We start from the raw sequence: 25,570 nt of genomic DNA, 5'->3' as shown, positions 1-25,570 counted from the left end.
AGAATCATGGGCTCCCACGGAGCGGCGATAGCGGCCGGTGCCGGCCGCGGAAACAGGTTTGCCAGCGACGCAGATAAGGATTACGAGATCGTTCTGCCTACCCTGCCCACCGGACGTGTTGTTTTAAACACGGTTTTTTTGCACGGGGACGTGCGTGTGAGGCCCTACAGGGTCGAAGACTTCAGAGACGCCCTCGCCAACGTTGGTGCGCTCCCCGACGTCGTGGCGTTGGGGGCGTACCAGATAAACCATGTGTGGGCGGTGACCTTCAGCAGCGCTGACGCCGCAAAGAAACTGGCCGCCATGAAGGAGCTGGAAGTGAAGGGACGCCGCTGCATCGTTTTTGACCCAGAAGACCACCAGGTCAAGCTGCGCCTCCACTGGATGCTACACGGCGTCGCCGACGAGGACATCCGGACTGCATTCGCGGCGTTCGGCAATGTGACCGAGGTAACCCGGGAGCGTTGGCGCGTCGCGGGCATGAAGGAGAAGGGCTCCACCACGAGGACCGTGCTCCTGAAACTGAAGCCAGGCGTGAAGGTGGACGACCTGCCTCACCAGGTACGAGTCGCTGGCGAGTTGGCTCTCGTGGTAGTTCCGGGGCGGCCGATGCAGTGCCTTCGTTGCGGCGGCACGGGGCACGTTCGTCGCGATTGCAAGGTGCCCAGGTGTTCGAAATGCCGACGCTATGGACACTCGGAGGCTGACTGCGTTCGTACCTACGCGTCGGCTACCGGCCATGTAGCAGCGAGCGACTCCGCAGAACTGATGGACGTCGTCGAGGCGGAGGAAGCAGCGAGCGGTGCCGACGACGCGAGCAAAACGGACGGGGTAGCGGTTCAGCCAGCTGTTGCAAGTAGCAACACCGACACGGCTGTCGCACAGGAGAGCGGGTCGCCAGCTGCTGACTCGCCTTCGACGCCAGTGGAAACGCCCAACGATGGAGCGAGCCCGCCCGTGCACGTGGACGTGGAACGCAAGGCGGCCAGCGAGAGCCACGACGACAAGGCCGACTCCCGCGTGAACGTCGGCGTGACTGCACCTGCGAAGCGTTCGCACGCCGAGACCAAGGCCAACGGGGAGAAGGCAGCAGAGCCCAGCGTGGAGGAACCGCCGGCAAAGACGCCGCAAGCGCGACGGCCTAGCCTGCGGCCGCGCCCAAAGGTCCCGACTGACAAGCGTGGCGGCGACAAGGCGCCGCCTGACCAGGAGTACGTGCTCGCGCCGGGTGACACCGGCGGCGACGGCATCGTCTAGCGACATGCTGGACGCGAGAGGTAAGCCCCATGCTTTCGGTCTCCTCTTCCTAAGTAAAAATGGCTTCTGCAACTCCGTTTAAAGTCGCCACCCTAAATGTTAGAGGTCTGGCAGGTAAAAGAAAACAAAGCCAGCTGTACCGACTTGTAACGGAGCAAGATATCGATATACTGGCAGTGCAGGAGACCAAAGTCGACGGGGAGGAGGAGACCGGGAGCATGGTGCGACGTTTCACGTCTAGGTATTTTGCCGTCGTTAGCCATGCTGTAGGCACATCGGCTGGCTGTATTCTTTTTGTTAAGAAGTTGCCGGGGATAGAAGTACACGGTCATCATTCGTGCCTGTCGGGTCGATACGTGTCCATCGATTTTTCGCTCTGTAACATCGACTGGCGCATTGTTTGTCTGTATGCACCTAATGTGGTTGATGGCCGAGCCGCGTTTTTTGAAAGCGTCGAAGAACGGCTTCGCACGGACAGGCAGCTCATTGTTATGGGCGATTACAACTGTGTTCTTAGTGCGCGCGACAAGACAAGCGTCCGAGGTTTCAGGGATAAAAGCACCGAAGTGTTGTTACGAATGATTGTGAACTGCAACCTCGAGGATGTAGCAGAGTGTCTTGAAGGAACGCGTGCTGTAAGGTACACACGATTCGAGGGCACAAGTCACGCACGGCTAGACCGAATTTATGCATCCGCGGAAACAGTCCCTAAATGCAATAGTTATGTAGTTCTGCCGGTTTCATTTACTGACCACTGTTTGGTTCAATGCTGCATAGGATTCATTAAGAAGGGGAATGGTTTTTCATGGGAAATGTGGAAGTTAAATGAGAAGCTACTCCAGGACGACTTTTATAACCGAGCTGTAAGGGAAGAAATAGCAAAAATAGAACCAAGTAGTAACATGAGGATTTGGCAGCAGTGGGAGCTCACTAAAGAAACTTTAAAATTAAAAGCAATAGATAGAGCCACCTGTATACGTCATGAAGCAAAAAAAGAGGAAATGGAACTAAAGGCACTGCTTCAGAAGATGATAAAACAGGAATGCCGAGCGCCTGGTCAATGGATAGAAGACATAAGGAAAACCAAACAAAAGTTACAGCTTATCGAAGAAGAACGTTATCGGGGAGCGCTGGTGAGGGCAAGGGCAGAAGACATGGCCGCAGGGGAAGCGCCAACGAAACGAGCGCTTGGTTTAGAAAAAGCCCGTGCCGAAAGAAACCACATAAACGAAATAGAATGGAGAGGTGTTTCTAAAACGGACATCGATCATATCAAAGCAGCTTTTTTCGAGCATTACCAGGCGCTCTTCACATTGCATCCGGTAGACGTTGTCACTTTTAAGGAGGCGTTTCTGGCCGAGATGCCGCGCCTGGACGACGAAACTAAAGACAGATTAGAGCAGGCGATAACTCAATTGGAAGTCGAGCAAGCAATAGACAGTTTAAACCCAGGTAAGTCGCCTGGACCGGACGGGTTCAGCGCGGCATTCTACAAAGAATTCAAGCATGTAATTTCCCCGGTCTTGACAGTCATCTTTAATGAAGCCTTTAAACTAAAATCACTGCCTCCGTCCTATGGCTCTTCCCATACTGTGCTGATTCCGAAAACGGACGACACAGACAGATTACGACTGGTAGCAGCATATCGACCCATAGCACTCACTAACGTCGAGTACAAAATTTACATGAAGGTTTTGGCACGAAGGCTGCAGACCGTGATTCATTTATTAGTTGGTCCGCATCAAACCTGCGGCATTAAAGGGCGGTCTATTTTCACAAATATTCACGTTGCGCGCAGTGTCTTAGAAACATGTGATGACACTAATGGTCAGGTGGCTATTCTACAGATCGATTTGGAAAAGGCTTTTGACTGTGTTGCCCATGAACTTTTGTTTTCAGTATTAGACCATGTTAATGTTGGTTCTGTTATCCGCGAGGGTGTGGCCCTGGCATACCGGAACTGCACGACGAGATTGATCGTTAACAAGAGTCTGGGGGCCCCCATTAGCGTGCAGCGTTCGGTGCGCCAGGGCTGTCCCCTCAGCCCTCTTTTATTTTGTATTTATGTGGAGACCCTTTGTTTAAAGATTCTGAAAAACAGGAGTATTAACGGATTTACTTTACAAGCAGCCGAAGTAAAGCTCTTGGCGTACGCTGATGATATTGCTGTGTTTGCCGTTGACAAGAGAGGCATAAGCGAGGCTGTTCAATGTGTACGCGATTTCAGCCAAGCTACAGGCAGCGGGGTTAACTGGTCGAAGTGCCTTGGGCTGTGGCATGGCGGGTGGGCATCTACGCCTGAGCGGTTTGCCAGCGTGCCTTGGACGACAACGCCAGATAAGTACTTGGGCGTTCCGCTCGATGCTTACCGTGACAGTGAACATTATTGGACAGGACAGGTCAAAGAGACACGGGAGAGAGCTGATAAGTGGAAAGGAACGACCTTGTCGATTTTCGCCAGAGCCACTGTTTGCAACCTGTTCTTTATCAGCAGGCTCTGGTATGTAATGCAGGTGTTGCACTGTTCACGGTTAAGTATTCAAAAGCTACACCGAATTTTCGCCGTCTTTATCTGGTCGTCTGAATGGGAGCGCTGCAGCCGGACCAACCTGTTCCGACGGGTACAAGAGGGCGGGTTGGGATTGGGACATTTGTTTTTGCGACAGCTGGTCAATCGTTTTTTGTTTTTTAGGGACACAAGAGACCCTTTTTTGCGTACCGTATGCCAAGTTAGGCTGCGGCATCTACTTCCAGAGTACATAGTCGGAACTGCTGAGGTGTATAGTAGGGTCACCGGTTTTTACCGGGAAGTCGTAGCCAGTGTAAGGTTTCTTTCCGCGCGGTTTTCAAATGACTTTCTGGCCAGTGTGAAACGAAAGAAACTCCACCGTGCCTTGTGCGATGTAGTTTTCCCCGAGCCCTTGTACAGGGCCTTGTACAGTGGAGGCCCAGGCAAAGATGTTTTAAAGAGAGTGAAAAAAATGCAGGTGCCGCCTGGAACAAAAACCTTCTTTTTTAAGTTGCACACCGGGACCTTACCGGTTAAAAAATTTTTAGAGGGAAAGGAATTGTTTTTACCCTGGGGAACTCACTGTTTAATTTGCAGAAAGCCGGAAACAATAGACCATGTATTTTTACACTGTTGGGAAGGGGTTTATTTATGGGATGTATTGCAGCGAACATTAAAGAAAGAATTTCCACTAGACCCGTATGGCATCCGGTTCTTATGTGTTGAAAATGAGGATGGGGTGCCTTTCGATTTAATAATGCTGATGGGCCTCCACTGTATATGGCGCTCCAGAATGGCAGGCTGGCATTGTGACAGTGACGCAAGACCTGCCAGAATTTACTTTCGTGAAAGTATGGAGATGTTTCTGGCCATTCAGAAAGCCGCTGCGGAGCCTCCGGAGTGGCTCTCAAGACTAGAGCCGCTCTGTACGTTGCGTGAATTTTAATTGGACGAAGCCAGATTTATGCTGGCCGACCACAAGTCGTGTGTACATAGTTATTGTCTTTTGTTGATTGTTTGTGTTGTCCAGTTTTTTGTGTCAAAGCCAGGCAATAAAGAAAAAAAAAAAAAAAATCGGCCATACCATGTTGAATACGCCGGTTCTCGTCCGATCACCGAAGCTAAGCAGCATTGGGCTCGGTCAGTACTTGGGAGGGAGACCACCTGGGAACATCGAGTGCTGATGGCATTTCTTTTGCATTTTTATTCGCCCTTCACGTTTTTTTTTCTGTCATAGTTGCGCAGTGTCTCAGGCAACTATAGGAGGTGACGTTATTTTGTTATCGATAATACAATCTCATCGGCAACGTGTCCAACGTGTAGTACGTGCGGACGCGAAACTGTGGCAAAACTCGAAGCGAACCCGTGGCGTCTCGGCTGTCATTCTGACGTCTGCCGCGGCGGGTACACTGCAGATTAAACTCTAGCAAAGCCCCAAGATAGCTGGGAGGCCCAGTGTGCGCATAACACTGCGCAGAAGCGCACAATATGGGCCCACCGCACCATGCACCGCACCCACTGCCGGTCCATGTGTAAACAACACAGGCTCGCTCCCGCTGCTCTTTCCGTGCATGCCGCAGTGGTTTAGGTTCGCCAGAACGGCTGAGAAAAGCGCAGGGCAGGTAACTGCACGCTTGGCGGCTGTTGCCACGAGCGAGGGAAGTATCCATGCGCAGTTTTGCATCCTCGAGGGCCAAACACAGTACATAAAGACTCGGAAAGCACTGTCTCTCGCCATCGGCCATACCATGTTGAATACGCCGGTTCTCGTCCGATCACCGAAGCTAAGCAGCATTGGGCTCGGTCAGTACTTGGGAGGGAGACCACCTGGGAACACCGAGTGCTGATGGCATTTCTTTTGCATTTTTATTCGCCCTTCACGTTTTTTTTTTCTGTCATAGTTGCGCAGTGTCTCAGGCAACTATAGGAGGTGACGTTATTTTGTTATCGATAATACAATCTCATCGGCAACGTGTCCAACGTGTAGTACGTGCGGACGCGAAACTGTGGCAAAACTCGAAGCGAACCCGTGGCGTCTCGGCTGTCATTCTGACGTCTGCCGCGGCGGGTACACTGCAGATTAAACTCTAGCAAAGCCCCAAGATAGCTGGGAGGCCCAGTGTGCGCATAACACTGCGCAGAAGCGCACAATATGCGCCCACCGCACCATGCACCGCACCCACTGCCGGTCCATGTGTAAACAACACAGGCTCGCTCCCGCTGCTCTTTCCGTGCATGCCGCAGTGGTTTAGGTTCGCCAGAACGGCTGAGAAAAGCGCAGGGCAGGTAACTGCACGCTTGGCGGCTGTTGCCACGAGCGAGGGAAGTATCCATGCGCAGTTTTGCATCCTCGAGGGCCAAACACAGTACATAAAGACTCGGAAAGCACTGTCTCTCGCCATCGGCCATACCATGTTGAATACGCCGGTTCTCGTCCGATCACCGAAGCTAAGCAGCATTGGGCTCGGTCAGTACTTGGGAGGGAGACCACCTGGGAACACCGAGTGCTGATGGCATTTCTTTTGCATTTTTATTCGCCCTTCACGTTTTTTTTTTCTGTCATAGTTGCGCAGTGTCTCAGGCAACTATAGGAGGTGACGTTATTTTGTTATCGATAATACAATCTCATCGGCAACGTGTCCAACGTGTAGTACGTGCGGACGCGAAACTGTGGCAAAACTCGAAGCGAACCCGTGGCGTCTCGGCTGTCATTCTGACGTCTGCCGCGGCGGGTACACTGCAGATTAAACTCTAGCAAAGCCCCAAGATAGCTGGGAGGCCCAGTGTGCGCATAACACTGCGCAGAAGCGCACAATATGCGCCCACCGCACCATGCACCGCACCCACTGCCGGTCCATGTGTAAACAACACAGGCTCGCTCCCGCTGCTCTTTCCGTGCATGCCGCAGTGGTTTAGGTTCGCCAGAACGGCTGAGAAAAGCGCAGGGCAGGTAACTGCACGCTTGGCGGCTGTTGCCACGAGCGAGGGAAGTATCCATGCGCAGTTTTGCATCCTCGAGGGCCAAACACAGTACATAAAGACTCGGAAAGCACTGTCTCTCGCCATCGGCCATACCATGTCATTCTACTTCCAGCCACCGTGAGTGACGGACGCAGAATCATGGGCTCCCACGGAGCGGCGATAGCGGCCGTTGCCGGCCGCGGAAACAGGTTTTCCAGCGAAGCTGATAAGGAATACGAGATCGTTCTGCCTACCCTGCCCACCGGACGTGTTGTTTTAAACACGGTTTTTCTGCACGGCGACGTGCGTGTGCGACCCTACAGGGTCGAAGACTTCAGGGACGCCCTCGCCAACGTTGGTGCGCTCCCCGACGTCGTGGCGTTGGGGGCGTACCAGATAAACCACGTGTGGGCGGTGACCTTCAGCAGCGCTGACGCCGCAAAGAAACTGGCCGCCATGAAGGAGCTGGAAGTCAAGGGACGCCGCTGCATCGTTTTTGACCCAGAGGACCACCAGGTCAAGCTGCGACTGCACTGGATGCTTCACGGCGTCGCCGACGAGGACATCCGTACGGCATTCGCGGCGTTCGGCAACGTGACCGAAGTCACCCGGGAGCGTTGGCGCGTCGCCGGCATGAAGGAGAAGGGGTCCACCACGAGGACCGTGCTCCTCAAACTGAAGCCAGGCGTGAAGGTGGATGACCTGCCCCACCAGGTACGAGTCGCTGGCGAGTTGGCTCTCGTGGTGGTGCCAGGGCGGCCGATGCAGTGCCTGCGCTGCAGCGGCACGGGGCACGTGCGCCGTGATTGTAAGGTGCCCAGGTGCTCGAAGTGCCGTCGCTATGGACACTCCGAGGCTGACTGCGTGCGCACCTACGCGTCGGCTACAGGGCGTGTAGCGGCGAGCGACTCCGCAGAGCTCATGGATGTCGTCGAGGCGGAGGAAGCAGCCAGCGGCATCGACGACACGGGCAAAACGGCGGGGGTTGAACCAGCTGTCTCGAGCAGCAACGCCGACGGGGCTGGCGCACAGGAGAGCGCGTCGCTAACTACTGACCTCTCTTCGACGCCTGTGGAGACGCCCAAAGAAAACCCGAGCCCGCCAGAGCACGTGGACGTGGAAACAAAGGCGGCCAGCGAGAACCGCGACGAGAAGGCCGACGCCCGCGTGAACACCGGCGTGACCACCCCTGCGAAGCGTCCGCACACCGAGACCAAGGCCGACGGGGAGAAGGCAGCGGATTCCAGCGTGGAGGAACCGCCGACAAAGACGCCCCAAGCACGACGACCCAGTCTGCGACCGCGCCCGAAGGTTCCGGATGACAGGCGTGGCGGCGGCAAGGCGCCGCCTGACCAGGTCCATGTGCTCGCGCCGGATGACACCGGCGGCGACGGCATCGTCTAGCGACATGCTAGGCGCGGGAGGTAAGCACCATGCTTTCGGTCCCTTCTTCTTAAGTTGAAATGGCTTCCGCAACTCCGTTCAAAGTCGCTACCTTAAATGTCAGAGGCCTGGCAGGCAAAAGAAAACAAAGCCAGCTGTACCGACTTATAACGGAGCAAGACATTGATATATTAGCAGTGCAGGAAACTAAAGTCGATGGTGAGGAAGAGACCGGGAGCATGGTGCGGCGTTTCACGTCTAGATATTTTGCCGTTGTCAGCCATGCGGTGGGCACATCGGCAGGTTGTATTCTGTTTGTCAAGAAGTTGCCGGGGCTAGAGGTACACGGTCATTATTCGTGTTTGTCGGGTCGATACGTGTCCATAGATTTTTCACTGTGCAACACTGACTGGCGCATTGTTTGCCTGTACGCTCCTAATTCGGTTGATGGCCGAGCCACGTTTTTTGAAAGTGTCCAAGAACGGCTTCGCACGGACAGACAGCTGATTGTTATGGGCGATTATAACTGTGTTCTTAGCGCGCGCGACAAGACAAGTGTCCGAAATTTCCGAGATAAGAGCACTCAAGTGTTGTTGCGAGTGATTGTGAACTGCAACCTCGAGGATGTCGCTGAGTGTCTTGAAGGAGCGCGTGCTGTAAAGTACACACGATTCGAGGGCTCAAGTCACGCACGGCTAGACCGCATTTATGCATCCGCGGATACTGTACCTAAATGCAATAGTTATGGAGTAGTGCCGGTTTCATTTTCTGACCACTGTTTAGTTCAATGTTGCATAGGAATTGTTAAGAAGGGGAATGTTTTTTCGTGGGAAATGTGGAAGTTAAACGACAAACTACTTCAGGACGAATTTTATAACCAAGCTGTAAGGGAAGAAATAGCAAAAATAGAACCAAGTAGCAACATGAGGATTTGGCAGCAGTGGGAGCTCACTAAAGAAACTTTAAAATTAAAAGCAATAGAAAGAGCCACCTGTATACGTCATGAAGCAAAAAAAGAGGAAATGGAGCTAAAGGCACTGCTTCAGAAGATGATAAAACAGGAATGCCGAGCGCCTGGTACATGGATAGAAGACATAAGAAAAACCAAACAAAAGTTACAGCTTATCGAAGAAGAACGTTATCGGGGAGCGCTGGTGAGGGCAAGGGCAGAAGACATGGCTGCAGGGGAAGCGCCAACGAAACGAGCGCTTGGTTTAGAAAAAGCCCGTGCCGAAAGAAACCACATAAACGAAATAGAATGGAGAGGTGTTTCAAAAACGGACATCGATCATATCAAAGCAGCTTTTTTCGAGCATTATCAGGCGCTCTTCGCATTGCATCCGGTAGATGTTGTCACATTTAAGGAGGCGTTTCTGGCCGAGATGCCGCGCCTGGACGACGAAACTAAAGACAGATTAGAGCAGGCGATAACTCAATTGGAAGTTGAGCAGGCAATAGATAGTTTAAACCCTGGTAAGTCGCCTGGACCGGACGGGTTCAGCGCGGCATTCTACAAAGAATTTAAAAATGTAATTTCCCCGGTCTTGCAGGTAATCTTTAATGAAGCCTATAAAGTAAAAGCACTGCCTCCGTCCTATGGGTCGTCCCATACTGTGCTTATTCCCAAGACGGACGACATAGACAGATTACGATTGGTAACAGCATACCGACCCATAGCACTCACTAACGTCGAGTACAAAATTTACATGAAGATTTTGGCACGAAGGTTGCAGACCGTGATTCATTTATTAGTTGGTCCGCATCAGACCTGCGGGATTAAAGGGCGGTCTATTTTTACAAATATACACGTTGCGCGCAGTGTCTTAGAAACCTGTGATGACACTGATGGTCAGGTGGCTATTCTTCAGATCGATTTGGAAAAGGCTTTTGACTGCGTTGCCCATGAACTTTTGTTTTCAGTATTAGGCCATGTTAATGTTGGTTCTGTTATCCGCGAGGGTGTGGCCCTGGCATACCGGAACTGCACGACGAGATTGATAGTTAACAAGAGTCTGGGGGCCCCCATTAGCGTGCAGCGTTCGGTGCGCCAGGGCTGTCCCCTCAGCCCCCTTTTATTTTGTATTTATGTGGAGACCCTTTGTTTAAAGATTCTGAAAAACAATAGTATTAACGGATTCACTTTACAAGCAGCCGAAGTAAAGCTCTTGGCGTATGCAGATGACATTGCTGTGTTTTCCGTTGACGAGGGAAGCATAAGCGAGGCTGTTCAGTGTGTACGAGATTTCAGCCAAGCTACAGGAAGCGGGGTTAACTGGTCGAAGTGCCTCGGGCTGTGGCATGGCGGGTGGGCATCTACGCCTGAGCGGTTTGCCAGCGTGCCTTGGACGACAACGCCAGATAAATACTTGGGCGTTCCACTTGCTGCTTACCGTGACAGTGAACAGTATTGGACAGGACAGATTAAAGAGATACGGGAGAGAGCGGATAAGTGGAAAGGAACGACCTTGTCCATTTTCGCCAGAGCCACTGTTTGCAACTTGTTCTTTATCAGCAGGCTCTGGTACGTAATGCAGGTGTTGCACTGTTCACGGCTAAGCATTCAAAAGCTGCACCGAATTTTCGCCGTCTTTGTCTGGTCGTCTGAATGGGAGCGCTGCAGCCGGACCAACCTGTTCCGACGGGTTCAAGAAGGCGGGCTGGGACTGGGCCATTTGTTTTTGAGACAGCTGGTCAATCGTTTTTTGTTTCTTCGGGACACAAGAGACCCGTTTTTGCGTACCGTATGCCAAGTTAGGCTGCGGCATCTCCTTCCAGAGTACATAGTCGGAACTGCTGAGGTTTACAGTAGGGTCACCGGTTTTTACCGGGAAATCGTTGCCAGTGTAAGGTTTCTTTCCGCGCGGTTTTCAAATGACTTTCTGTCGACTGTGAAAAGAAAGAAACTCTACCGTGCTTTGTGCGATGTAGTTTTCCCGGTGCCCTTGTACAGGGCCTTGTACAGTGGAGGCCAAGGCAAAGATGTTTTAAAGAGAGTTAAAAATATGCAGGTGCCATCAGGAACGAAAACCTTCTTTTTTAAGCTGCACACCGGAACCTTACCGGTTAAAAAATTTTTAGAAGGAAAGGAATTATTTTTACCTTGGGGATCTAACTGTTTAATTTGCAGAAAGCCGGAAACAATAGACCATGTATTTTTACACTGTTGGGAAGGGGTTTATTTTTGGGATGTATTGCAGCGAACATTAAAGAAAGAATTTCCACTAGACCCGTATGGCATCCGGTTCTTATGTGTTGAAAATGAGGATGGGGTGCCTTTCGATTTAATAATGCTGACAGGCCTCCACTGTATATGGCGCTCCAGAATGGCAGGCTACCATTGTGACAGAGACGCAAGACCTGCTAGAATTTATTTCCGCGAAAGCATGGACATGTTTCTCGCCATTCAGAAAGCCGCTGCGGAGCCTCCGGAGTGGCTCTCAAGAGTAGAGCCGCTCTGTACGTTGCGTGAATTTTAATTGGACGAAGCCAGATTTATGCTGGCTGACCACAAGTAGTGTGTACATAGTTATTGTCTTTTGTTGATTGTTAGTGTTGTCCAGTTTGTATGTCAAAGCCAGGCAATAAAGAAAAAAAAAAAAAAAAAAAATCGGCCATACCATGTTGAATACGCCGGTTCTCGTCCGATCACCGAAGCTAAGCAGCATTGGGCTCGGTCAGTACTTGGGAGGGAGACCACCTGGGAACACCGAGTGCTGATGGCATTTCTTTTGCATTTTTATTCGCCCTTCACGTTTTTTTTTTCTGTCATAGTTGCGCAGTGTCTCAGGCAACTATAGGAGGTGACGTTATTTTGTTATCGATAATACAATCTCATCGGCAACGTGTCCAACGTGTAGTACGTGCGGACGCGAAACTGTGGCAAAACTCGAAGCGAACCCGTGGCGTCTCGGCTGTCATTCTGACGTCTGCCGCGGCGGGTACACTGCAGATTAAACTCTAGCAAAGCCCCAAGATAGCTGGGAGGCCCAGTGTGCGCATAACACTGCGCAGAAGCGCACAATATGCGCCCACCGCACCATGCACCGCACCCACTGCCGGTCCATGTGTAAACAACACAGGCTCGCTCCCGCTGCTCTTTCCGTGCATGCCGCAGTGGTTTAGGTTCGCCAGAACGGCTGAGAAAAGCGCAGGGCAGGTAACTGCACGCTTGGCGGCTGTTGCCACGAGCGAGGGAAGTATCCATGCGCAGTTTTGCATCCTCGAGGGCCAAACACAGTACATAAAGACTCGGAAAGCACTGTCTCTCGCCATCGGCCATACCATGTTGAATACGCCGGTTCTCGTCCGATCACCGAAGCTAAGCAGCATTGGGCTCGGTCAGTACTTGGGAGGGAGACCACCTGGGAACACCGAGTGCTGATGGCATTTCTTTTGAATTTTATTCGCCCTTCACGTTTTTTTTTCTGTCATAGTTGCGCAGTGTCTCAGGCAACTATAGGAGGTGACGTTATTTTGTTATCGATAATACAATCTCATCGGCAACGTGTCCAACGTGTAGTACGTGCGGACGCGAAACTGTGGCAAAACTCGAAGCGAACCCGTGGCGTCTCGGCTGTCATTCTGACGTCTGCCGCGGCGGGTACACTGCAGATTAAACTCTAGCAAAGCCCCAAGATAGCTGGGAGGCCCAGTGTGCGCATAACACTGCGCAGAAGCGCACAATATGCGCCCACCGCACCATGCACCGCACCCACTGCCGGTCCATGTGTAAACAACACAGGCTCGCTCCCGCTGCTCTTTCCGTGCATGCCGCAGTGGTTTAGGTTCGCCAGAACGGCTGAGAAAAGCGCAGGGCAGGTAACTGCACGCTTGGCGGCTGTTGCCACGAGCGAGGGAAGTATCCATGCGCAGTTTTGCATCCTCGAGGGCCAAACACAGTACATAAAGACTCGGAAAGCACTGTCTCTCGCCATCGGCCATACCATGTTGAATACGCCGGTTCTCGTCCGATCACCGAAGCTAAGCAGCATTGGGCTCGGTCAGTACTTGGGAGGGAGACCACCTGGGAACACCGAGTGCTGATGGCATTTCTTTTGCATTTTTATTCGCCCTTCACGTTTTTTTTTTTTTTCTGTCATAGTTGCGCAGTGTCTCGGGCAACTATAGGAGGTGACGTTATTTTGTTATCGATAATACAATCTCATCGGCAACGTGTCCAACGTGTAGTACGTGCGGACGCGAAACTGTGGCAAAACTCGAAGCGAACCCGTGGCGTCTCGGCTGTCATTCTGACGTCTGCCGCGGCGGGTACACTGCAGATTAAACTCTAGCAAAGCCCCAAGATAGCTGGGAGGCCCAGTGTGTGCATAACAATGCGCAGAAGCGCACAATATGCGCCCACCGCACCATGCACCGCACCCACTGCCGGTCCATGTGTAAACAACACAGGCTCGCTCCCGCTGCTCTTTCCGTGCATGCCGCAGTGGTTTAGGTTCGCCAGAACAGCTGAGAAAAGCGCAGGGCAGGTAACTGCACGCTTGGCGGCTGTTGCCACGAGCGAGGGAAGTATCCATGCGCAGTTTTGCATCCTCGAGGGCCAAACACAGTACATAAAGACTCGGAAAACACTGTCTCTCGCCATCGGCCATACCATGTTGAATACGCCGGTTCTCGTCCGATCACCGAAGCTAAGCAGCATTGGGCTCGGTCAGTACTTGGGAGGGAGACCACCTGGGAACACCGAGTGCTGATGGCATTTCTTTTGCATTTTTATTCGCCCTTCACGTTTTTTTTTTTCTGTCATAGTTGCGCAGTGTCTCAGGCAACTATAGGAGGTGACGTTATTTTGTTATCGATAATACAATCTCATCGGCAACGTGTCCAACGTGTAGTACGTGCGGACGCGAAACTGTGGCAAAACTCGAAGCGAACCCGTGGCGTCTCGGCTGTCATTCTGACGTCTGCCGCGGCGGGTACACTGCAGATTAAACTCTAGCAAAGCCCCAAGATAGCTGGGAGGCCCAGTGTGCGCATAACACTGCGCAGAAGCGCACAATATGCGCCCACCGCACCATGCACCGCACCCACTGCCGGTCCATGTGTAAACAACACAGGCTCGCTCCCGCTGCTCTTTCCGTGCATGCCGCAGTGGTTTAGGTTCGCCAGAACGGCTGAGAAAAGCGCAGGGCAGGTAACTGCACGCTTGGCGGCTGTTGCCACGAGCGAGGGAAGTATCCATGCGCAGTTTTGCATCCTCGAGGGCCAAACACAGTACATAAAGACTCGGAAAGCACTGTCTCTCGCCATCGGCCATACCATGTTGAATACGCCGGTTCTCGTCCGATCACCGAAGCTAAGCAGCATTGGGCTCGGTCAGTACTTGGGAGGGAGACCACCTGGGAACACCGAGTGCTGATGGCATTTCTTTTGCATTTTTATTCGCCCTTCACGTTTTTTTTTTTCTGTCATAGTTGCGCAGTGTCTCAGGCAACTATAGGAGGTGACGTTATTTTGTTATCGATAATACAATCTCATCGGCAACGTGTCCAACGTGTAGTACGTGCGGACGCGAAACTGTGGCAAAACTCGAAGCGAACCCGTGGTGTCTCGGCTGTCATTCTGACGTCTGCCGCGGCGGGTACACTGCAGATTAAACTCTAGCAAAGCCCCAAGATAGCTGGGAGGCCCAGTGTGCGCATAACACTGCGCAGAAGCGCACAATATGCGCCCACCGCACCATGCACCGCACCCACTGCCGGTCCATGTGTAAACAACACAGGCTCGCTCCCGCTGCTCTTTCCGTGCATGCCGCAGTGGTTTAGGTTCGCCAGAACGGCTGAGAAAAGCGCAGGGCAGGTAACTGCACGCTTGGCGGCTGTTGCCACGAGCGAGGGAAGTATCCATGCGCAGTTTTGCATCCTCGAGGGCCAAACACAGTACATAAAGACTCGGAAAGCACTGTCTCTCGCCATCGGCCATACCATGTTGAATACGCCGGTTCTCGTCCGATCACCGAAGCTAAGCAGCATTGGGCTCGGTCAGTACTTGGGAGGGAGACCACCTGGGAACACCGAGTGCTGATGGCATTTCTTTTGCATTTTTATTCGCCCTTCACGTTTTTTTTTTTCTGTCATAGTTGCGCAGTGTCTCAGGCAACTATAGGAGGTGACGTTATTTTGTTATCGATAATACAATCTAATCGGCAACGTGTCCAACGTGTAGTACGTGCGGACGCGAAACTGTGGCAAAACTCGAAGCGAACCCGTGGCGTCTCGGCTGTCATTCTGACGTCTGCCGCGGCGGGTACACTGCAGATTAAACTCTAGCAAAGCCCCAAGATAGCTGGGAGGCCCAGTGTGCGCATAACACTGCGCAGAAGCGCACAATATGCGCCCACCGCACCATGCACCGCACCCACTGCCGGTCCATGTGTAAACAACACAGGCTCGCTCCCGCTGCTCTTTCCGTGCATGCCGCAGTGGTTTAGGTTCGCCAGAACGGCTGAGAAAAGCGCAGGGCAGGTAACTGCACGCTTGGCGGCTGTTGCCACGAGCGAGGGAAGTATCCATGCGCAGTTTTGCATCCTCGAGGGCCAAACACAGTACATAAAGACTCGGAAAGCACTGTCTCTCGCCATCGGCCATACCATGTTGAATACGCCGGTTCTCGTCCGATCACCGAAGCTAAGCAGCATTGGGCTCGGTCAGTACTTGGGAGGGAGACCACCTGGGAACACCGAGTGCTGATGGCATTTCTTTTGCATTTTTATTCGCCCTTCACGTTTTTTTTTTCTGTCATAGTTGCGCAGTGTCTCAGGCAACTATAGGAGGTGACGTTATTTTGTTATCGATAATACAATCTCATCGGCAACGTGTCCAACGTGTAGTACGTGCGGACGCGAAACTGTGGCAAAACTCGAAGCGAACCCGTGGCGTCTCGGCTGTCATTCTGACGTCTGCCGCGGCGGGTACACTGCAGATTAAACTCTAGCAAAGCCCCAAGATAGCTGGGAGGCCCAGTGTGCGCATAACACTGCGCAGAAGCGCACAATATGCGCCCACCGCACCATGCACCGCACCCACTGCCGGTCCATGTGTAAACAACACAGGCTCGCTCCCGCTGCTCTTTCCGTGCATGCCGCAGTGGTTTAGGTTCGCCAGAACGGCTGAGAAAAGCGCAGGGCAGGTAACTGCACGCTTGGCGGCTGTTGCCACGAGCGAGGGAAGTATCCATGCGCAGTTTTGCATCCTCGAGGGCCAAACACAGTACATAAAGACTCGGAAAGCACTGTCTCTCGCCATCGGCCATACCATGTTGAATACGCCGGTTCTCGTCCGATCACCGAAGCTAAGCAGCATTGGGCTCGGTCAGTACTTGGGAGGGAGACCACCTGGGAACACCGAGTGCTGATGGCATTTCTTTTGCATTTTTATTCGCCCTTCACGTTTTTTTTTTCTGTCATAGTTGCGCAGTGTCTCAGGCAACTATAGGAGGTGACGTTATTTTGTTATCGATAATACAATCTCATCGGCAACGTGTCCAACGTGTAGTACGTGCGGACGCGAAACTGTGGCAAAACTCGAAGCGAACCCGTGGCGTCTCGGCTGTCATTCTGACGTCTGCCGCGGCGGGTACACTGCAGATTAAACTCTAGCAAAGCCCCAAGATAGCTGGGAGGCCCAGTGTGCGCATAACACTGCGCAGAAGCGCACAATATGCGCCCACCGCACCATGCACCGCACCCACTGCCGGTCCATGTGTAAACAACACAGGCTCGCTCCCGCTGCTCTTTCCGTGCATGCCGCAGTGGTTTAGGTTCGCCAGAACGGCTGAGAAAAGCGCAGGGCAGGTAACTGCACGCTTGGCGGCTGTTGCCACGAGCGAGGGAAGTATCCATGCGCAGTTTTGCATCCTCGAGGGCCAAACACAGTACATAAAGACTCGGAAAGCACTGTCTCTCGCCATCGGCCATACCATGTTGAATACGCCGGTTCTCGTCCGATCACCGAAGCTAAGCAGCATTGGGCTCGGTCAGTACTTGGGAGGGAGACCACCTGGGAACACCGAGTGCTGATGGCATTTCTTTTGCATTTTTATTCGCCCTTCACGTTTTTTTTTTTCTGTCATAGTTGCGCAGTGTCTCAGGCAACTATAGGAGGTGACGTTATTTTGTTATCGATAATACAATCTCATCGGCAACGTGTCCAACGTGTAGTACGTGCGGACGCGAAACTGTGGCAAAACTCGAAGCGAACCCGTGGCGTCTCGGCTGTCATTCTGACGTCTGCCGCGGCGGGTACACTGCAGATTAAACTCTAGCAAAGCCCCAAGATAGCTGGGAGGCCCAGTGTGCGCATAACACTGCGCAGAAGCGCACAAAATGCGCCCACCGCACCATGCACCGCACCCACTGCCGGTCCATGTGTAAACAACACAGGCTCGCTCCCGCTGCTCTTTCCGTGCATGCCGCAGTGGTTTAGGTTCGCCAGAACGGCTGAGAAAAGCGCAGGGCAGGTAACTGCACGCTTGGCGGCTGTTGCCACGAGCGAGGGAAGTATCCATGCGCAGTTTTGCATCCTCGAGGGCCAAACACAGTACATAAAGACTCGGAAAGCACTGTCTCTCGCCATCGGCCATTGCTGTTTTTTCAAAGTTTGGTTTATGTAATTTTTGTGTTGTTTTCTCGAAGGCAATAAAGAAAAAAAGCCATACCATGTTGAATACGCCGGTTCTCGTCCGATCACCGAAGCTAAGCAGCATTGGGCTCGGTCAGTACTTGGGAGGGAGACCACCTGGGAACACCGAGTGCTGATGGCATTTCTTTTGCATTTTTATTCGCCCTTCACGTTTTTTTTTTCTGTCATAGTTGCGCAGTGTCTCAGGCAACTATAGGAGGTGACGTTATTTTGTTATCGATAATACAATCTCATCGGCAACGTGTCCAACGTGTAGTACGTGCGGACGCGAAACTGTGGCAAAACTCGAAGCGAACCCGTGGCGTCTCGGCTGTCATTCTGACGTCTGCCGCGGCGGGTACACTGCAGATTAAACTCTAGCAAAGCCCCAAGATAGCTGGGAGGCCCAGTGTGCGCATAACACTGCGCAGAAGCGCACAATTTGCGCCCACCGCACCATGCACCGCACCCACTGCCGGTCCATGTGTAAACAACACAGGCTCGCTCCCGCTGCTCTTTCCGTGCATGCCGCAGTGCTTTAGGTTCGCCAGAACGGCTGAGAAAAGCGCAGGGCAGGTAACTGCACGCTTGGCGGCTGTTGCCACGAGCGAGGGAAGTATCCATGCGCAGTTTTGCATCCTCGAGGGCCAAACACAGTACATAAAGACTCGGAAAGCACTGTCTCTCGCCATCGGCCATACCATGTTGAATACGCCGGTTCTCGTCCGATCACCGAAGCTAAGCAGCATTGGGCTCGGTCAGTACTTGGGAGGGAGACCACCTGGGAACACCGAGTGCTGATGGCATTTCTTTTGCATTTTTATTCGCCCTTCACGTTTTTTTTTTCTGTCATAGTTGCGCAGTGTCTCAGGCAACTATAGGAGGTGACGTTATTTTGTTATCGATAATACAATCTCATCGGCAACGTGTCCAACGTGTAGTACGTGCGGACGCGAAACTGTGGCAAAACTCGAAGCGAACCCGTGGCGTCTCGGCTGTCATTCTGACGTCTGCCGCGGCGGGTACACTGCAGATTAAACTCTAGCAAAGCCCCAAGATAGCTGGGAGGCCCAGTGTGCGCATAACACTGCGCAGAAGCGCACAATATGCGCCCACCGCACCATGCACCGCACCCACTGCCGGTCCATGTGTAAACAACACAGGCTCGCTCCCGCTGCTCTTTCCGTGCATGCCGCAGTGGTTTAGGTTCGCCAGAACGGCTGAGAAAAGCGCAGGGCAGGTAACTGCACGCTTGGCGGCTGTTGCCACGAGCGAGGGAAGTATCCATGCGCAGTTTTGCATCCTCGAGGGCCAAACACAGTACATAAAGACTCGGAAAGCACTGTCTCTCGCCATCGGCCATACCATGTTGAATACGCCGGTTCTCGTCCGATCACCGAAGCTAAGCAGCATTGGGCTCGGTCAGTACTTGGGAGGGAGACCACCTGGGAACACCGAGTGCTGATGGCATTTCTTTTGCATTTTTATTCGCCCTTCACGTTTTTTTTTTCTGTCATAGTTGCGCAGTGTCTCAGGCAACTATAGGAGGTGACGTTATTTTGTTATCGATAATACAATCTCATCGGCAACGTGTCCAACGTGTAGTACGTGCGGACGCGAAACTGTGGCAAAACTCGAAGCGAACCCGTGGCGTCTCGGCTGTCATTCTGACGTCTGCCGCGGCGGGTACACTGCAGATTAAACTCTAGCAAAGCCCCAAGATAGCTGGGAGGCCCAGTGTGCGCATAACACTGCGCAGAAGCGCACAATATGCGCCCACCGCACCATGCACCGCACCCACTGCCGGTCCATGTGTAAACAACACAGGCTCGCTCCCGCTGCTCTTTCCGTGCATGCCGCAGTGGTTTAGGTTCGCCAGAACGGCTGAGAAAAGCGCAGGGCAGGTAACTGCACGCTTGGCGGCTGTTGCCACGAGCGAGGGAAGTATCCATGCGCAGTTTTGCATCCTCGAGGGCCAAACACAGTACATAAAGACTCGGAAAGCACTGTCTCTCGCCATCGGCCATACCATGTTGAATACGCCGGTTCTCGTCCGATCACCGAAGCTAAGCAGCATTGGGCTCGGTCAGTACTTGGGAGGGAGACCACCTGGGAACACCGAGTGCTGATGGCATTTCTTTTGCATTTTTATTCGCCCTTCACGTTTTTTTTTTTTCTGTCATAGTTGCGCAGTGTCTCAGGCAACTATAGGAGGTGACGTTATTTTGTTATCGATAATACAATCTCATCGGCAACGTGTCCAACGTGTAGTACGTGCGGACGCGAAACTGTGGCAAAACTCGAAGCGAACCCGTGGCGTCTCGGCTGTCATTCTGACGTCTGCCGCGGCGGGTACACTGCAGATTAAACTCTAGCAAAGCCCCAAGATAGCTGGGAGGCCCAGTGTGCGCATAACACTGCGCAGAAGCGCACAAAATGCGCCCACCGCACCATGCACCGCACCCACTGCCGGTCCATGTGTAAACAACACAGGCTCGCTCCCGCTGCTCTTTCCGTGCATGCCGCAGTGGTTTAGGTTCGCCAGAACGGCTGAGAAAAGCGCAGGGCAGGTAACTGCACGCTTGGCGGCTGTTGCCACGAGCGAGGGAAGTATCCATGCGCAGTTTTGCATCCTCGAGGGCCAAACACAGTACATAAAGACTCGGAAAGCACTGTCTCTCGCCATCGGCCATACCATGTTGAATACGCCGGTTCTCGTCCGATCACCGAAGCTAAGCAGCATTGGGCTCGGTCAGTACTTGGGAGGGAGACCACCTGGGAACACCGAGTGCTGATGGCATTTCTTTTGCATTTTTATTCGCCCTTCACGTTTTTTTTTTTCTGTCATAGTTGCGCAGTGTCTCAGGCAACTATAGGAGGTGACGTTATTTTGTTATCGATAATACAATCTCATCGGCAACGTGTCCAACGTGTAGCACGTGCGGACGCGAAACTGTGGCAAAACTCGAAGCGAACCCGTGGCGTCTCGGCTGTCATTCTGACGTCTGCCGCGGCGGGTACACTGCAGATTAAACTCTAGCAAAGCCCCAAGATAGCTGGGAGGCCCAGTGTGCGCATAACACTGCGCAGAAGCGCACAATATGCGCCCACCGCACCATGCACCGCACCCACTGCCGGTCCATGTGTAAACAACACAGGCTCGCTCCCGCTGCTCTTTCCGTGCATGCCGCAGTGGTTTAGGTTCGCCAGAACGGCTGAGAAAAGCGCAGGGCAGGTAACTGCACGCTTGGCGGCTGTTGCCACGAGCGAGGGAAGTATCCATGCGCAGTTTTGCATCCTCGAGGGCCAAACACAGTACATAAAGACTCGGAAAGCACTGTCTCTCGCCATCGGCCATTGCTGTTTTTTCAAAGTTTGGTTTATGTAATTTTTGTGTTGTTTTCTCGAAGGCAATAAAGAAAAAAAGCCATACCATGTTGAATACGCCGGTTCTCGTCCGATCACCGAAGCTAAGCAGCATTGGGCTCGGTCAGTACTTGGGAGGGAGACCACCTGGGAACACCGAGTGCTGATGGCATTTCTTTTGCATTTTTATTCGCCCTTCACGTTTTTTTTTTTTTCTGTCATAGTTGCGCAGTGTCTCAGGCAACTATAGGAGGTGACGTTATTTTGTTATCGATAATACAATCTCATCGGCAACGTGTCCAACGTGTAGTACGTGCGGACGCGAAACTGTGGCAAAACTCGAAGCGAACCCGTGGCGTCTCGGCTGTCATTCTGACGTCTGCCGCGGCGGGTACACTGCAGATTAAACTCTAGCAAAGCCCCAAGATAGCTGGGAGGCCCAGTGTGCGCATAACACTGCGCAGAAGCGCACAATATGCGCCCACCGCACCATGCACCGCACCCACTGCCGGTCCATGTGTAAACAACACAGGCTCGCTCCCGCTGCTCTTTCCGTGCATGCCGCAGTGGTTTAGGTTCGCCAGAACGGCTGAGAAAAGCGCAGGGCAGGTAACTGCACGCTTGGCGGCTGTTGCCACGAGCGAGGGAAGTATCCATGCGCAGTTTTGCATCCTCGAGGGCCAAACACAGTACATAAAGACTCGGAAAGCACTGTCTCTCGCCATCGGCCATACCATGTTGAATACGCCGGTTCTCGTCCGATCACCGAAGCTAAGCAGCATTGGGCTCGGTCAGTACTTGGGAGGGAGACCACCTGGGAACACCGAGTGCTGATGGCATTTCTTTTGCATTTTTATTCGCCCTTCACGTTTTTTTTTTCTGTCATAGTTGCGCAGTGTCTCAGGCAACTATAGGAGGTGACGTTATTTTGTTATCGATAATACAATCTCATCGGCAACGTGTCCAACGTGTAGTACGTGCGGACGCGAAACTGTGGCAAAACTCGAAGCGAACCCGTGGCGTCTCGGCTGTCATTCTGACGTCTGCCGCGGCGGGTACACTGCAGATTAAACTCTAGCAAAGCCCCAAGATAGCTGGGAGGCCCAGTGTGCGCATAACACTGCGCAGAAGCGCACAATATGCGCCCACCGCACCATGCACCGCACCCACTGCCGGTCCATGTGTAAACAACACAGGCTCGCTCCCGCTGCTCTTTCCGTGCATGCCGCAGTGGTTTAGGTTCGCCAGAACGGCTGAGAAAAGCGCAGGGCAGGTAACTGCACGCTTGGCGGCTGTTGCCACGAGCGAGGGAAGTATCCATGCGCAGTTTTGCATCCTCGAGGGCCAAACACAGTACATAAAGACTCGGAAAGCACTGTCTCTCGCCATCGGCCATACCATGTTCATTCTACTTCCAGCCACCGAGCGTGACGGACGCAGAATCATGAGCTCCCACGGAGCGGCGATAGCGGCCGTTGCCGGCTGCGGAAACAGGTTTGCCAGCGACGCCGATAAGGATTACGAAATCGTTCTGCCTACCCTGCCCACTGGACGTGTTGTTTTAAACACGGTTTTTCTGCACGGCGACGTGCGTGTGAGACCCTACAGGGTCGAAGACTTCAGGGACGCCCTCGCCAACGTTGGTGCGCTCCCCGACGTCGTGGCGTTGGGGGCGTACCAGATAAACCATGTGTGGGCGGTGACCTTCAGCAGCGCTGACGCCGCAAAGAAACTGGCCGCCATGAAGGAGCTGGAAGTCAAGGGACGCCGCTGCATCGTTTTTGACCCAGAGGACCACCAAGTCAAGCTGCGACTGCACTGGATGCTTCACGGCGTCGCCGACGAGGACATCCGTACGGCATTCGCGGCGTTCGGCAACGTGACCGAAGTCAACCGGGAGCGTTGGCGCGTCGCCGGCATGAAGGAGAAGGGGTCCACCACAAGGACCGTGCTCCTCAAACTGAAGCCAGGCGTGAAGGTGGATGACCTGCCCCACCAGGTACGAGTCGCTGGCGAGTTGGCTCTCGTGGTGGTGCCAGGGCGGCCGATGCAGTGCCTGCGCTGCAGCGGCACGGGGCACGTCCGCCGTGATTGTAAGGTGCCCAGGTGCTCGAAGTGCCGTCGCTATGGACACTCCGAGGCTGACTGCGTGCGCACCTACGCGTCGGCTACCGGGCGTGTAGCGGCGAGCGACTCCGCCGAGCTCATGGACGTCGTCGAAGCGGAGGAAGCAGCGAGCGGTATCGACGACGCGGGCAAAACGGACGGGGTGGCGGTTCAGCCAGCTGGTGCAAGTAGCAACACCGACATGGCTGTCGCACAGGAGAGCGGGTCGCCAGCTGCTGACTCGCCTTCGACGCCAGTGGAAACGCCCAACGATGGAGCGAGCCCGCCCGTGCACGTGGACGTGGAACGCAAGGCGGCCAGCGAGAGCCACGACGACAAGGCCGACTCCCGCGTGCTCGTCGGCGTGACTACACCTGCGAAGCGTTCGCACGCCGAGACCAAGGCCAACGGGGAGAAGGCAGCAGAGCCCAGCGTGGAGGAACCGCCGGCAAAGACGCCGCAAGCGCGACGGCCCAGCCTGCGGCCGCGCCCAAAGGTCCCGACTGACAAGCGTGGCGGCGACAAGGCGCCGCCTGACCAGGAGCACGTGCTCGCGCCGGGTGACACCGGCGGCGACGGCATCGTCTAGCGACATGCTGGACGCGAGAGGTAAGCACCATGCTTTCGGTCTCCTCTTCCTAAGTTAAAATGGCTTCTGCAACTCCGTTTAAAGTCGCCACCCTAAACGTTAGAGGCCTGGCAGGTAAAAGAAAACAAAGCCAGCTGTACCGACTTGTAACGGAGCAAGATATCGATATACTGGCAGTGCAGGAGACCAAAGTCGACGGGGAGGAGGAGACCGGGAGCATGGTGCGACGTTTCACGTCTAGGTATTTTGCCGTCGTTAGCCATGCTGTAGGCACATCGGCTGGCTGTATTCTTTTTGTTAAGAAGTTGCCGGGGATAGAAGTACACGGTCATCATTCGTGCCTGTCGGGGCGATACGTGTCCATCGATTTTTCGCTCTGTAACATCGACTGGCGCATTGTTTGTCTGTATGCACCTAATGTGGTTGATGGCCGAGCCGCGTTTTTTGAAAGCGTAGAAGAACGGCTTCGCACGGACAGGCAGCTCATTGTTATGGGCGATTACAACTGTGTTCTTAGTGCGCGCGACAAGACAAGCGTCCGAGGTTTCAGGGATAAAAGCACCGAAGTGTTGTTACGAATGATCGTGAACTGCAACCTCGAGGATGTAGCAGAGTGTCTTGAAGGAACGCGTGCTGTAAAGTACACACGATTCGAGGGCACAAGTCACGCACGGCTAGACCGAATTTATGCATCCGCGGAAACGGTCCCTAAATGCAATAGTTATGTAGTTCTGCCGGTTTCATTTTCTGACCACTGTTTGGTTCAATGCTGCATAGGATTCATTAAGAAGGGGAATGGTTTTTCATGGGAAATGTGGAAGTTAAATGAGAAGCTACTCCAGGACGAATTGTATAACCGAGCTGTAAGGGAAGAAATAGCAAAAATAGAACCAAGTAGTAACATGAGGATTTGGCAGCAGTGGGAGCTCACTAAAGAAACTTTAAAATTAAAAGCAATAGATAGAGCCACCTGTATACGTCATGAAGCAAAAAAAGAGGAAATGGAGCTAAAGGCACTGCTTCAGAAGATGATAAAACAGGAATGCCGAGCGCCTGGAAAATGGATAGAAGACATAAGGAAAACCAAACAAAAGTTACAGCTTATCGAAGAAGAACGTTATCGGGGAGCGCTGGTGAGGGCAAGGGCAGAAGACATGGCCGCAGGGGAAGCGCCAACGAAACGAGCGCTTGGTTTAGAAAAAGCCCGTGCCGAAAGAAACCACATAAACGAAATAGAATGGAGAGGTGTTTCTAAAACGGACATCGATCATATCAAAGCAGCTTTTTTCGAGCATTACCTTGCGCTCTTCGCATTGCATCCGGTAGACGTTGTCACTTTTAAGGAGGCGTTTCTGGCCGAGATGCCGCGCCTGGACGACGAAACTAAAGACAGATTAGAGCAGGCGATAACTCAATTGGAAGTTGAGCAAGCAATAGACAGCTTAAACCCTGGTAAGTCGCCTGGACCGGACGGGTTCAGCGCGGCATTCTACAAAGAATTTAAGCATGCAATTTCCCCGGTCTTGACAGTCATCTTTAATGAAGCCTTTAAACTAAAATCACTGCCTCCGTCCTATGGCTCTTCCCATACTGTGCTGATTCCGAAAACGGACGACACAGACAGATTACGACTGGTAACAGCATACCGACCCATAGCACTAACTAACGTCGAGTACAAAATTTACATGAAGGTTCTGGCGCGAAGGTTACAGACCGTGATTCATTTATTAGTTGGTCCGCATCAGACCTGCGGTATTAAAGGGC

At 53.1% G+C, this 25,570-nt stretch overlaps 1 protein-coding gene, 15 non-coding genes and 4 pseudogenes across 16 annotated transcripts; all 20 read left to right on the top strand.

Annotated features, from left to right (window-relative positions):
- The first annotated feature begins 6 nt into the window (after positions 1-6).
- LOC149368123 (uncharacterized) lies at positions 7-1,257 on the top strand. Its single transcript, XM_089569798.1, has one exon. It carries the CDS (start codon positions 7-9, stop codon positions 1,255-1,257), a length of 1,251 nt encoding a protein of 416 aa, XP_089425924.1.
- A 3,579-nt stretch (positions 1,258-4,836) lies between these two features.
- LOC149368122 (5S ribosomal RNA) lies at positions 4,837-4,955 on the top strand (annotated as a pseudogene).
- A 544-nt stretch (positions 4,956-5,499) lies between these two features.
- LOC149368121 (5S ribosomal RNA) lies at positions 5,500-5,618 on the top strand. Its single transcript, XR_016287507.1, has one exon. It is a non-coding gene; the product is annotated as a 5S ribosomal RNA (ribosomal RNA).
- A 545-nt stretch (positions 5,619-6,163) lies between these two features.
- On the top strand, positions 6,164-6,282 carry LOC149368120 (5S ribosomal RNA). Its single transcript, XR_016287496.1, has one exon. It is a non-coding gene; the product is annotated as a 5S ribosomal RNA (ribosomal RNA).
- Positions 6,283-11,713: 5,431 nt separating this feature from the next.
- LOC149368119 (5S ribosomal RNA) lies at positions 11,714-11,832 on the top strand (annotated as a pseudogene).
- A 545-nt stretch (positions 11,833-12,377) lies between these two features.
- On the top strand, positions 12,378-12,496 carry LOC149368118 (5S ribosomal RNA). Its single transcript, XR_016287485.1, has one exon. It is a non-coding gene; the product is annotated as a 5S ribosomal RNA (ribosomal RNA).
- A 543-nt stretch (positions 12,497-13,039) lies between these two features.
- LOC149368117 (5S ribosomal RNA) lies at positions 13,040-13,158 on the top strand. Its single transcript, XR_016287474.1, has one exon. It is a non-coding gene; the product is annotated as a 5S ribosomal RNA (ribosomal RNA).
- A 549-nt stretch (positions 13,159-13,707) lies between these two features.
- Positions 13,708-13,826, top strand: LOC149368116 (5S ribosomal RNA). The gene has a single exon (XR_016287463.1). It is a non-coding gene; the product is annotated as a 5S ribosomal RNA (ribosomal RNA).
- Positions 13,827-14,372: 546 nt separating this feature from the next.
- Positions 14,373-14,491, top strand: LOC149368115 (5S ribosomal RNA). The gene has a single exon (XR_016287450.1). It is a non-coding gene; the product is annotated as a 5S ribosomal RNA (ribosomal RNA).
- Positions 14,492-15,037: 546 nt separating this feature from the next.
- On the top strand, positions 15,038-15,156 carry LOC149368114 (5S ribosomal RNA). The gene has a single exon (XR_016287437.1). It is a non-coding gene; the product is annotated as a 5S ribosomal RNA (ribosomal RNA).
- Positions 15,157-15,702: 546 nt separating this feature from the next.
- LOC149368113 (5S ribosomal RNA) lies at positions 15,703-15,821 on the top strand. Its single transcript, XR_016287426.1, has one exon. It is a non-coding gene; the product is annotated as a 5S ribosomal RNA (ribosomal RNA).
- A 545-nt stretch (positions 15,822-16,366) lies between these two features.
- LOC149368112 (5S ribosomal RNA) lies at positions 16,367-16,485 on the top strand. Its single transcript, XR_016287415.1, has one exon. It is a non-coding gene; the product is annotated as a 5S ribosomal RNA (ribosomal RNA).
- A 545-nt stretch (positions 16,486-17,030) lies between these two features.
- Positions 17,031-17,149, top strand: LOC149368111 (5S ribosomal RNA). The gene has a single exon (XR_016287403.1). It is a non-coding gene; the product is annotated as a 5S ribosomal RNA (ribosomal RNA).
- A 625-nt stretch (positions 17,150-17,774) lies between these two features.
- LOC149368110 (5S ribosomal RNA) lies at positions 17,775-17,880 on the top strand (annotated as a pseudogene).
- A 552-nt stretch (positions 17,881-18,432) lies between these two features.
- LOC149368109 (5S ribosomal RNA) lies at positions 18,433-18,551 on the top strand. Its single transcript, XR_016287392.1, has one exon. It is a non-coding gene; the product is annotated as a 5S ribosomal RNA (ribosomal RNA).
- Positions 18,552-19,096: 545 nt separating this feature from the next.
- Positions 19,097-19,215, top strand: LOC149368108 (5S ribosomal RNA). Its single transcript, XR_016287380.1, has one exon. It is a non-coding gene; the product is annotated as a 5S ribosomal RNA (ribosomal RNA).
- Positions 19,216-19,760: 545 nt separating this feature from the next.
- On the top strand, positions 19,761-19,879 carry LOC149368107 (5S ribosomal RNA). The gene has a single exon (XR_016287369.1). It is a non-coding gene; the product is annotated as a 5S ribosomal RNA (ribosomal RNA).
- Positions 19,880-20,426: 547 nt separating this feature from the next.
- Positions 20,427-20,545, top strand: LOC149368106 (5S ribosomal RNA). Its single transcript, XR_016287358.1, has one exon. It is a non-coding gene; the product is annotated as a 5S ribosomal RNA (ribosomal RNA).
- Positions 20,546-21,170: 625 nt separating this feature from the next.
- On the top strand, positions 21,171-21,276 carry LOC149368105 (5S ribosomal RNA; annotated as a pseudogene).
- A 555-nt stretch (positions 21,277-21,831) lies between these two features.
- Positions 21,832-21,950, top strand: LOC149368104 (5S ribosomal RNA). Its single transcript, XR_016287346.1, has one exon. It is a non-coding gene; the product is annotated as a 5S ribosomal RNA (ribosomal RNA).
- The last annotated feature ends 3,620 nt before the right edge of the window (positions 21,951-25,570 follow it).

The sequence above is a fragment of the Amblyomma mixtum genome, chromosome 1 (assembly GCF_055824585.1).
Source record: "Amblyomma mixtum isolate Tamu chromosome 1, ASM5582458v1, whole genome shotgun sequence".
Classification (NCBI taxonomy): domain Eukaryota; kingdom Metazoa; phylum Arthropoda; class Arachnida; order Ixodida; family Ixodidae; genus Amblyomma; species Amblyomma mixtum.
The sequence above is the reverse complement of the archived record's forward strand: the minus strand, read 5'-3'. Positions and strand labels throughout refer to the sequence as shown.